The sequence below is a fragment of the Aquarana catesbeiana genome, linkage group LG03, assembly GCF_042186555.1.
Source record: "Aquarana catesbeiana isolate 2022-GZ linkage group LG03, ASM4218655v1, whole genome shotgun sequence".
Classification (NCBI taxonomy): Eukaryota; Metazoa; Chordata; class Amphibia; order Anura; family Ranidae; genus Aquarana; species Aquarana catesbeiana.
The window spans coordinates 110,637,466-110,650,366 of record NC_133326.1 but is presented as its reverse complement, the minus strand read 5'-3'; the positions used below and the strand labels follow the sequence as shown (position 1 = coordinate 110,650,366).

The following is a 12,901-nucleotide window of genomic DNA, read 5'->3' as shown; positions in this document are numbered from 1 at the left end:
AGCCCAGGTTCTTAGCAATTTCTCCTTGCTGGAGGAAACACCAAAACTGACGGGCTGGAGGGAAGGGACGACTTAAAGGTCTGGTGGAGGCGGTGTTTCCTAAGAGGGGAGGAGCCGAGGTCTCAAGTGTGCTGTCCTGAAAGACAAAATAGGGAAAAATTAAAGATTTTTTTACACGTAGGAGCGAAGTGCCAGAATTGACCTTGGTGGGAAGTGGTTAACCCATTGGTACTTCTGTCATAATAAATTAAGAGGCAGTTACCTCCTTGCAGCGCATTCTGCGACTTGACATTTTGAAGTAGTGTTCACTTAGTCCATCCTGATTTAGTAAATCCTGTGTGCAGGCCTGGAGTAGTGCTCGCACCGACTTCTCAGACTCAAAAACCAGATATACATAGCCTAAAATATTGGGACAGCACATGAATTACAGGTATGCAGGCAAACTGATATGTTGTAACAAGTTCTACATAAATGGTCAGATGAACCAATTTCAAAGTCTCATTACTGTCTGTAAATCCCACACCATTATGAAAGCCAAGTAATCCCATCCTGCTGTGTTTAAACCTGTACTGCAAGTAAAATGGGAAGGCAAACATTTACATCCTTTTTGGCACTCATTTAAATATTTGAGCAACTAACTGAAAAACATGCAAACCAGGAATTGTGATTTCACTGACATTCTAGACTGTATACATGCAGAGTCAAGTGACTCACAGCTTTAAGGCCAGGGACAGCCAGCCAATGAGCACTCAACATGGGCAACATTAGCAGCTTTAGTATTTTAGTACAGTTCTTACTACATACACATTTATACTGATAACCCAACTACCACTCAGCTGTAACCACTTCCAGACCACCACATTCCTATATACGTCCTCACTTTGAGGACTATATCGTTATGGCAGCAGCTAGCTGCCATAACCCTTGTATCGTCGTGTTCGACCGGCTGATAAAAAAAAAAAGTGGTCTGAGGCGGATTTGCTAGAGCTGTCGGCAGCGGTGGAGGCGATCGGATCCTTCCTGTGCATGGAGACAAGTGAGGGGGAAGATGGCCCCCACCCATCTCCATGACACTACAGGGTGGAAGCGACTTCAAAACGTCACTTCCACCCATAGCTGTAAAGGGCCATTTTTTTTAAATGACAATTTTTTATTACGTTTTACTGTAAATATGAGATCTGAGGTCTTTTTAACACCAGATCTCATATTTAAGAGGTCCTGTCGTGCTTTTTTTCTATTACAAGGGATGTTTACATTCCTTGTAATAGGAATAAAAGTGACAATTTTAAAAAAATTTTTTAAACAGTATAAAAAAAAAAAAAAAAAAAAGTTTTTCTTAACGCGTCCGTCCCACCGAGCTCACGCGCAGAAGTGAACACATACGTGAGTAGCACCCGCATATGAAAACGGTGTTCAAACCAAGCGTGAGGTATTGCCGCGATTGGTAGAGCGAGAGCAATAATTCTAGCCCTAGACCTCCTCTAACGCAAAACATGCAACCTGTAGAATTTTTTAAATTTCACCTATGGAGATTAAGGGTAAACGTTTGTCACCATTCCACGAGCAGGCGCAATTTTGAAGCGTGACATGTTGGGTGTCAATTTACTCGGCATAACATTATCTTTCACAATCAAGGAAAAAATTATAATTGGGCTAACTTTATTGGTCTTATTTTTTAATTAAAAAAAAAAAAAAGTGTATTTCAAGAAAAAAAAAAAAAAGACTTTGTAGCAACAAGTAAAGGACCACAGGAGTGATCACTGAATACTGTAACGTATGGGTAGCATAACTTAATGGTTTCCTATCCCAAACAGAACCTTTAGTATATTAAAGAGCAGGGACAAGCATGTGGCTTGCCAAAGATGCTGGTGGGAGGAAATGTGAACACTTTAAAAGTAGTCCTAAAAGAAGGGTTTTACCTTAATCCATTTTATACATTAAAAGTAAAAAAAAAAAAGTTCAGCTCCCTCCTCCCTTATACTTACCTGAGCCAGATTGCGATCAACACTATGCCCGAGTGTGCCTCTGCTCTCTCCTCACTGTCCAGAGGAAGCAGGGGGAGCCATTGGCTCCAGCTGCAGTCAATCACTGCCAGTGAGAAGGGCCGAGCTGTAGACCACACGGGCTCAGGGTCAAGCCCTCATAGCAAGCCGCTTGCTATAGGGGCACTCAGAAGGGGAGGAGCCAGTAGCATTGGCAAGGGACCCAAGACAAGGATCGGGGTTGCTTTGTGCAACACAATTGCACAGGGCAGGCAAGTATGAGATTTTAAAGTAATTTGTTAAAAAAAATTTACAGAGTACTGTAGATGTAAACTTTTGCAGGTGCAAGGGAGCTCTCATGTAAAGCTCCCAGTGTTTCCAACATGCAAAATTTTCCTAATAAATTTCATATTATACATGATTTATATAGCGCCAACAGTTTACACAGTGCTTTAAAATATGGAGGAGGACAGCACAATTACAATACAGAAGGGACAGGAGGGCCCTGCTCGTAAAGCTTACATGCTAAAGGGAGGGGGTGGTGGTACAAAGGTAATAGATGCAGGGAATGATTTGACTACATGTAAGGGTAAAAGCCAGTCTAAAGAGCATCCGCATTTACACAAGTAAAAATGCATGAACTTTTTACAGCCACACACCTGCAGCTTACCAGGCAGGTGAAAATGCAAAGCGTTTTATGGTAGAGCTCTTTGCCTGCAAACATCTGTGTGCATGTACCCAAATACCAACAGTATTTACAATATGCAGCACAACTGCCGTATATTCCCCAAAAATGAGAACTATATGCCCTAGAATGAGCCAACCACTTTGACGAAAGTGAGAAAGCATACCAAGTCCACACACTGGTTGTACACACCTACTCAAAGTTCTGGCTTCAATTATTAACCAACAATCAGAGCCCATTCGTAGGGCTAGCATATCTAGTCTATGCTAGAGGTTGGCTGAATTGTGGCTTTAAATCTTTAGTATCCATAACACCCTACAGCTGTGTTCAGGTTAGAGGTTACTTTTAAATCCCTTAAAAGTGCTGTAGGATTTGAATTTAGCCCAGTGGCAATGCCATGGGTGGTTTAGTAAAACCACTGATTTGCTACTGAAAGACTATAAAACTGGTGGCTAAAAACACTAAATAGCCGATTTTATTGGTTAATATTGAAAACTTAATCCCATCACCGTGTCCTAGAGGTTCCATACGTGAACTCTTGTGCAGCACCACAATGTGCTCAAATAAAGTAAGCTCCTACCGCTTTGGCATTACCTTTAGGCATATTACCTTTAGGAGGACAACGTGGATGCTTTCCATCCTTACCAGGCCACTCAACACTCAGAGCACCAAACACACGGAATGTGTTTATCAGGCCAGCTGTGAAGAAAAGAGGCAAGGCATTATACACAAACTAAAGGGCAATATTTTTCATCTAGGCTTGAAAGAATGTTATTTTATGAAAAGCTTTTTAAATTAGCAGTTTACATTAGGAGGATGTTGACCTAGGTCAACATCCCAACTGCAGCCTCCAATTTAAAAATTTACAAATAGCCACAAAACCGCTTTGAATCAAGTAGAGATTTAAACCTGGTCTTGTACAGGGTGATTATCCTCCACTTCCTGTTCCAGAGGTGACAAGAGAAAATCTTTACATTGGGGAGTAATCCCCCTATGACAAGTTTACTGAATAAGTGGACTCCTCACCTCTTATCCAGAGTGTTGCGTTGTTACAATATTTTTTTTATTAATCAGACATAAGATACATGGGACATAACATTACAATAGTGGTTGGTCATAGAGATATTGTAAGTTTTTTGGCTTGAGTAGATCTCTAAAACAAATGCTGTTTTACACAATGGGGGCAAATATCGTTGTATTCAATTGACAGTTCAATTAACAGGCTATTGTCTCTATAGCTACAGTAAACAAGAAATGTACTTGTCTGAGGTTCTTTCAGTTCTTAAACTGAAAGAATGACTGTTCGATTACGGTCGGTGTTGGCTTGATTAGACAATGGTACGTAGATACCCTTTTTGTATTCCATTGACAGTTTGCAACAGTCCATTGTTTCTACAGCTACAGTAAACAGGTATGTTTTGTTGTGTGGTAACTATGGTAAACAGCCTGACACATAAAAAGGGTGAGTAGGGACAGACACACACACAATCATGCTGTAACATCTGAAGCCAGTCATGATAGAAGAAACTTGCTTGATGCTCCAGGAGAATCGTTGCCAATGGAGATCACGAACATACAGTAACAGAAGATAAGTAACCTTTAAGTGTATTTGTACTATTATAGACCATAGGCTGTTCAGTTTGCTAGGCATTTTGCTTGTTCTAGATCTTTCAGTCTTGAATTGTATTCCTAATATTGTAATAGTTTTTGTATGTACAGCATCTTTGTATAGTAAAGCACATTTACACACTGCATAAATCTCAGCTTCCTTGCTTATGCCACAGAGTAACCTTGCTAGATAGACGCAAGCAAAACACCAGAGCCAACTAAAATTTTGGAATGCCCATCATTTTGCCTTGGGGATGCTGGTTACAGGACAAAAATAGGATTTTTATAACAGCTTACCTGTAAAATCCTTTTCTTTGAAGTACATCACAGGACAGAGCCATAGTAGTTACTATGTGGGTTATAGGCCACCTTCAGGCGATGGACACTGGCGCACCCCAAGACAAAGTGCACTCCCTATATAACCCCTCCCACTACTGGGAGTATCTCAGTTTTGTAGCAAAGCAATACACGTGTATACCAAGAAGTGAGGGACCCTCTGTCTTGTGATGTAATTCAAAGATAGGGATTTTACAGTTAAGCTGCTATAAAAATCCTATTTTCTTTTCGTACATCACGGGACACGAGCCATAGTAGTTACTATGTGGGATGTCCCATAGCAACGCCAATGGGAGGGAGAGACACAAAAGTAGGGCACTAAGACTAGAGGACTTACACTGCAGCCTGCAGTACACTGCGCCCAAAGGCGATATCCTCATGACCTTTTACATCTATTTGATAGAATCTGGTAAATGTATGGACTGAAGACTAAGTTGCGGCCTTGCAGTTGTGAGCCATGGAGACTTGGTGATGCACTGCCCAAGAAGCACTAACAGCCCTGGTGGAGTGCGCTTTAATATGAAAAAGGAGGAATTTTCCTTTTTAAACTAAGCTTGAACAATCACTTGACAAATCCATTTAGAAGTAGTAGATTTCGATGCTGCCTGTCCTCTTAGGACAGTCTGGCAATACAAACAACAAAACATCCGTTTTACGAATCTGAGCAATCACTTCCAAATAGACCTTGACCGCTCTCACCACATCGAGAATGTAGTGACTTCTACAGAACGAGGTACTGGAGAAAACAAAAAGGCAGAATAACCTGGTTTAAATGAAAACCTGACACTACCTTTGGTAGGAAATTAGGATGAGGCCGCAATACAACCTTATCCTTGAGGATCAAATATGGCTCTTCGCAAAAAGTATCAGTTGGCTGCTCTTTCTTGTAAAGATATGGCAACCAAGAATATTATTTTCCTTACCAAGGGAATATCTCGAATTGGCTCAAAAGGCTGTTTTTGTAAAGCCGACAGGACTAAAATTTAAGTCCCAAGGTTTCAGGGGTACCTAGCTGGGGGATTAATCCACATTAGCCCCTGAATAAAATTACGAACCAGAGTGTGAAGCAAGTGGTCGTTGAAAAAACACCAATAAGGCCGACACTTGGTCCTTGATAGTACTTAAAGCTAGCTTCATTTCTAATCCCATCTGTAGGAATTCAAGGATCCTACCTATGACATTTTCTGGGGTGCCAAACCCTGGATTCACACCAGGAGACATATGCCTTCCAGACTCTATAGTATATGACTCTGGAGGCTGGCTTCCTAGCATTAACCAAAGTAGAAACTACTGACGCTGACAGCCCAAGGTCCTTTAGAATGTGGGTCTCAATAGCCAAACCGTTACATTTAGCGTTTGTAAGGTAGGATGGAATGCCGGAACCTTGCGAGAGCAGGTCTGGCCACAGTGGTAGGGTCAAAGGGTCCCCTACCACCATCTTTATCATTTCGGCAAACCAAGATCTTCTGGGCCACCAGAATCACCTCCTTCCCTTCTTGTTCAATCCTGCAGTGAACGCATAGATCAGTGAAAAACTGATCCCACGGAAAGACCAAGGCATCTGTTCCATATGTCATCGATCCCTTGACCTTGACAAAGTTGTCGATCTTGTTGTTGAACCTGGACGCAAACACTTCTGACATTGACAGAAAGATGTCGGGATGAAGGGACCATTCTCCAGGGAACAATTTTTGGCTACACAAGTAGTCCGCCTGCCAATTCTCTATCCCTGGAATGAAAATTGCTGACAGACAAGGAATGTTTTCTGCACAAGAAATAGGATTCACCTCTTTCTGGGCTGCACGACTTCTCGTGCCCCCTTGGTGATTGATATAGGCCACCGCTGTGGCATTGTCAGATTGGATTCCGACAGGACAATTCTGTAGTCTGGATGTCCATGCCTCCAGGACAAGGCTTACTGCTCGAATCTCTAGAATATTGATGGGCAAGGTCATCTGATTTGTACCATTTCCCTTGGATTGACGCTTCTTCCAGGACTGCTCCCCAGCCCAGAAGGCTGGCATCTGTTACCACATGCCAAGTAACTGGTAGAAAGGATTTCTTTTTTGAAGATTCTGGGATATCAACCACCAATTGAGGCTCTGGATGCACATTGGGTGATAACTGCATTGGAAAGTCCAGAGCTTGGACATTCTTGTTCCAAGTTGACAGGATACTGTTTTGCAGCAGTCTTGAATGAAACTTCGCATAAGGAACGGCCTAGAAAGAAACCACCATCTTTCCCAACAATTTCATGCAAAGTCGAATAGAAAGATTCTTTGTCTTAACCAGCTGAATCAGTTCCTTTATGGAACTGATCTTTCCTGGGGCAAAAACACCCTCTGAGCTGTAGTTAGGATCAGCCCCAAGTACTGCAAACTCATTGATGGTTTTAAGGATTTCTCTAGGTGGAGAATCCAACCTAGGTATTCCAGGTAGCTGACTGCAGTGACCAAAGTTTGGTTTAAGCAGGCTACCGATTGATCTATCAAGAGTAGATAGTCTAAGTAAGCTAGTATCGTTATATCTTGAGCCCCTAGCCTCGCTAAAGGAGGAGCCAGGACCTTTGTAAATACTCGAGGTGCAGCAAGTAGACCGAAAGGCAGAGCTGCAAACTGGAAATGAAGATTTTCTACCTCGTAGCGTAGAAATGTCTGGTGAGCGGGGAAAATCAGCACATGGAGATAAGCATCCTTGATGTCGTTTGACGCCAGAAATTCGACCCCTCGGAGGACGGAGACTGAGCGGATTGACTCCAGGCGAAAAGGGATATTCAAAAACTAGTTTAGATCTTTGAGGTCTAAAATGGGTCTGACATCTTCGTTTGGTTTTGGAACCGTGAACTGGTTTGAATAAAACCCCAAACCTTGCTCTAATGGGACCGATATTACTCTTTGACACAAGAGATGATCCAAAAGCTAGAAAGACTTTTCACTGGATCTCTGGGAATGTTGGATCTGAGAAAACGAGGAGGCGAGAACTCGTTTGTATCCTAGATCAATTGAGGAAGCCACCCGTCTTGTTCCTGCCAGATCTTTGAAAACTGCAGAAGCCTTCCCCCACTCGAGCAAGCAGGGGCGCACCTTTATAAGCAAGCTTTAGTATTCGTTTTTGTGGATTTCTTCCCCCAGGTCCTTTTTTGGCCCTGGGACTGACCCTGAGGTTTACCTCTTGAACCTGATGGTGGAGACCATCCTGACTGCCTGGAGGCTGATGCCCCTGGTACTGGAGAAGCACGCTTAAGAAAAAAAAAAGCTTCTGGATGTTGCTGGAGTCCTCCCTACACCCCGATAAGAGAGATTAGCCACTTAATGTGGATGAAAGGAAAGACAGGCTGACTATACTGTGCCCAAGCTTTTCTCTAAATTTATGGGATCGGCTGGTAACCACCCACAAGTTCAAGTCCCAGCATACCCCCGTAGCCCCATTGTTTAATAGACCTTTGTTCACCCGGGTCTCCATACCCAAGAACTCTCATGGTGGACTAACAAAGGTTTGCTACGAATAGCGGACTTCTGTGATCAGAGGTGCTCAGTTGAAATCAAACCTACAGGAAAAATATAGCATTCCGAATTCAGAATTTTTCCGCTACACTCAGATAGCGCATTTCTTGGCGACACTAAATCGCACCTCTGACCTTACCCACATTCACCCCAATGGAAAACCTCTGTAGGACTTGACAGACACACCGACCATATATCACAGATTTAAGGTATTTTGTCCTCAACTCCTCAAAAATTGTTTTATATGCACAAATGGGAGCAAGATATGGACACGGATTTAGCAACAGAGGAGTGGAGCAAAACACAGAAAGCATCTAAATAGCTTATTAATACCTCTCTGATAGAGGCAAACTATAAAGTTTTGATGAGATGGTATATGGTCCCAGAGATGATAGCAGCCTTTGTCCCTGGGGCATCCCTGCGGTGCTTTAGAGGAAGTAACATGGATGGCACCATGTATCATACTTGGACGTGTCCGAAAGTGAGGCGGTTCTGGATACGCATGTACAATCTCATATACTCCTTAACTAAATCTCCTTAAGTTGCCTTTGCATGCGCTGCTGGGACGCCCAGTGGAGAGCGCTTCAAAACCAATGCAAAGACTTGTAACATTTATATTTGTAGCAGCAAGAATTTCTATAGCTAGATCTTGGAGGTCCCCCTCGATCCCATTTTACCTACTGATGAAGGCACGTGATCCCTGTGCCGAAGACGCGTAGGGGAGGGGCAGGACGGAGCTACACAGACAAGCAGAGGATTACACACCGCACGCCATACGTTTGTTCCTGTATCCCTGTATATTATACTATGGATAGGATGGTGCACTGACGTACCCTCCTGGAGGGAATTGGTTTTATATTGTTTAATAAATCTGACGTTATTACACTATGGAATTTCTTTCCTGCATATGTTGCCATTGATGGTTATCTGAGCGAGGTGCAGATCATTTCCAGCAGATCCTATATGAGCCCAGGAGTGGCTCTATTGCGTGTATAGACACTGTTTAATCACTGTGTCACATGCTCAGAGGTGAGCGCATGAGCAATTGGGGGTCACTGGAGGGCACCGAAGCATGCCGTTATTTGCACACCATATAGGAAGAACATGAGGAATGCCTATATATATTTTTTTGGACACTAATTTTTGCACTTTATATTTTACTAATTAATTTTAAGTAAATTGTTGGACACTATTTTTCATCATCACCTGGATTTTTCACGTTTTGCATGTGCATGTTGATATATTTATATATATTTATTAACTTGTTCTCATAAATGAATAGCACTGATTATTGCTCACGACATCTAATATTGAATAATTTTTACTGTGATTTATAGATTTTACGCTATTGCATTTATTTTGATGATATTTATATTTTTATATCACGTTATTTATCCATTTCTCTAGCGCATACACATTTATTTTGATTTTGTCACATACACGATATGAAACGTGGTTAGTGTGTGCATTAGTGTGTGCAGCTGATTGAAGTATTAGAGCCCACTTTATAGGCATCAATCCATTTGTGGCTCACAAGATCTTTGCGCAATTATCGATAGAAGAAAAATGCTTAAACTTTAACCGGTAAAAGGGAACTTTTCCTGTTGGAAATTCTTTGGATATACTTATCCAGATTGTCTCCAACCATTCACCATGAAAAGGGAAACTGGCCAAGAGCTTTTTGCATGGCGCTTCGGCTGACCAATTTTTCAACCATAGGATTCTATGCACATGTACCAGCCCTAGCATGAGCCGTGAGGCCTGGAGAATAGACTCTAATAGCGTCTACTGTAAAACACAACGCTTGATATCCTGGCCAGCTTCTGGGCCTGCTGATCAGGTATAACCGAGTACCTCTATAAACTGGTCCTTTAAGAACTGAGATACTCCAATCACTGCCAGCGCAATATAGTTTTTAAAACGGAATTCCAACTTCTTATCCATTGGATCCTTTAGCATATGAGTATTGTCTACTGGACAAGTCAGATTGTTATTCAGATATAGCAGCGACACTTGCTGGAATTTCCCATTTCTTATAAAAAAAACTCTTCCTCCATAAGATAAAGTATTGAAAACTTTTTCGGAGGAAAAAACGGTTTATCTGGGTGCTCCCACTCACAATACATTAGCTTCCTTAGCCATGAATGGATAGGAAAAGAACAGATTGGGGAGGCTTTAGTGAACCCAAACCAGAAGTGGGCTCATGGACCGACTGCATTATTGGCAGTAAAAATGTGGAGCGGACCAATTCAGTGAGAGACTGTACCAACAATCTTTCCTGCGAACCTGACACTTCCGTATCAGGTTCTTCAGAAGAGGAGACTTCAGCCTCTTCCTTGTCCTTAGAAAGGAATTCATCATCTTGCTCCTTGTTCCTCAGCAAGAGGGTCCTGAGCAATGGACAGGGACCTGCTGCGCTTAGTCCCACTCTGGGATGCAATTAAAGAATCAATTTTTTGCTCCAAGCTAAAAATGGTTGAAGAAAAAAAACCTCCTTAGTGATATACACAGGGGCTGCAGTGTTAAAGCAGCTGTAACACTTGCCCCTCCCAATGGCTCATTCTGGCCAGCCATATTACTCTCAGGGGAGGATGCCATCTTTTTTGCTATGGTTCTAGGCTTCCGTGTGACTGCAGCAGTCCTTTTAGAGCCCTTTGAGGAGTTTTTCACCCCCCTTCCGACCATAGCCGATGCACAAATCAGAGGTACTACCAGAAGGAATGCATCCACTGCTTGAGCAATAGTCCAGCAGTGTTGCTGCTATTAATGCTCAGCCTGATGCAGTAGTAAATGTGTCAAATGAAATGCCTGTGTCACCAAACCTCTTATATGCCACCTTTGTTTGTGTCCCTCCTGCAGTATGTAACAGCACAAATGGTGCCTTTTAAAACATACCTTCCTGTGCTGGATGCCAACGCTGCGCTAAGCCCTGCTCCCCACCTATGGCCCGTCCTCTTTTTACAAAGAGCTCTTTCCCGTGCAGGCGCCTGATCCTATGGGATCCACAGGGAGGAAGGAGAAATGGCGAGAGGGGGATCTGAAAGCAGCCGAGCAGCATGCCATTCGCACCTTTAATTCTCGTGGCATTCTTTCCCCAAAAAGAGGGGAAGGAAAAAACTGCATAGGGGGGCATCTGGTGGGGAGAGGGACCCCCCCCCCCAGACTTACCGGAGGTCTGCTGCTTGGCTGGAGGAAGAACTGCTGCTTCCTAGACACAACGTGGGCTAAGAAGCATGAGACGGTAAGTGCTCAATACAGCCCCCAGTGGTGACACAAAGGCATGACAACACATTCAATTTAAAAGACATTTCATAAGAAAATTTTTTAAATTTCTTAGAAAACTCCTTTCCCGCAGCAGGGTTTTCTGAGGTAGACCAACAGACCCAATCTTCACCCTTCACGCTGGGTTCCGTAAACCTTCAGGAGCTGGGGATTGAGGAAACCCACAATCCTGGACATGTAATAGCACCACCGCCAGTAAAAACTTTGTGGCCTTAATACCAAAAAGTACTGGATCCCAGGGTCAGGGTCTCTAAAAAGATAAGTTACAGGCAAGACCTCGTTTCTTCAGATACGAGGCCGGGTACCATTCAATTCGGCCAAAAAGACACTTTGAATGGATCCGGTTGCTTGGCTAGCCCCAGCAAGGATTGCTCCAGAGTAGCTTAGCACATCTTTACTCGTGACCAACACCTTAGACACTGGCTCAAAAACTGAGGTACCCAGTAGTGGGTGGGGTTATATAGGGAGTGCACTTTTTGTCTTAGGGCATGCCAGTGTCCATCACCTGAAGGTGGCCTATAACCCACATAGTAACTATGGCTCTGTGTGCCGTGATGTATGATAAGAAAAAAATGGGATGACTATTCTCAGCAAGGATCAATGGCGGAGATATAGTCTGACAAATTGGATCTAACCCTTCCATACTCCATCCAAAACGAGAAAGTATTTTAGGTATACATACACTAACCCTCTTGCTGCCACTAACAAGGCTTTATGTTGGTGTCAGCAGAGACCCATAAACAGACCAGACTGACTGTTCTAGCAGCCAATTGTGTTTTACATTCCTTCTGCAGGCTGTCGGTTATTTTTTTCATAAGATGTGGGTAGCTGTAAAGCCACTCACTTCTACAGTCTGTGGAAGGCCCCCTGCGGCCTTAGAGGTTTTAGATAAAACCCCACCCAAAAATTCTGCAACATCCCTGCCACCACAAACAAATGCATGTTTTGGAGCAGCCCATGTAGGAAAACAAGTCATTAGGTATAGCTAAATTTAGCGTCTAACGATTGAAGATAAGAGTTTGAATCGTGCTAATGTGAAACCATTTTCTTGAATTACATCACAAGACACAGGGTAACTTCATATCCATTATGATGGGGTTGTGCTGCCACCTTCAGGTGACAAAACACTGGCAAGAGATCCATACATTTTTTTTAGCAAGCAAATGGGGGGGGGGGGGGGGATTCCTGTGCCCACCAAGAGAGATTTTAAAATTAATGACACTACCTGCCTGGAGTTTATTCTCCCTGTGCAGGTTTCCTCCTGTACTCCCATTTCCTCCCACACTCCAAAGACGTGCTGTAGGTGTAGGTTAATTGGACCATGTCTAAATTTGCCCTAGTATGGATGAATGAGTGTTAGGAGACTGTAGATTGTAAGCTTTTAGTGCAGGGACTGATGTGAATGTACATTTATATATTGACAGCACTATAAGTACCTGTGATAAACCAAAAATGTATTGAACATCCACAGGGTACCTTCATATTCATTACGATAAGAAAGTCAG

General features: G+C 42.9%; 1 protein-coding gene across 3 annotated transcripts in view; it reads right to left on the bottom strand.

The window, feature by feature from the left end:
- CPEB1 (cytoplasmic polyadenylation element binding protein 1) overlaps positions 1 to 12,901 on the bottom strand; it is a 92,246-nt gene that overhangs the window by 13,470 nt on the left and 65,875 nt on the right. For 2 of the 3 annotated variants that reach the window (XM_073618961.1, XM_073618963.1), the window contains 2 exons: positions 3,262 to 3,366; positions 263 to 399 (listed from right to left, as the gene is read on the bottom strand). In XM_073618961.1, the coding sequence (XP_073475062.1) occupies positions 263 to 399; positions 3,262 to 3,366 (242 nt within the window). The remainder of the gene's footprint in view (positions 1 to 262; positions 400 to 3,261; positions 3,367 to 12,901) is intronic. The other variant, XM_073618962.1, reaches the window with a different exon arrangement.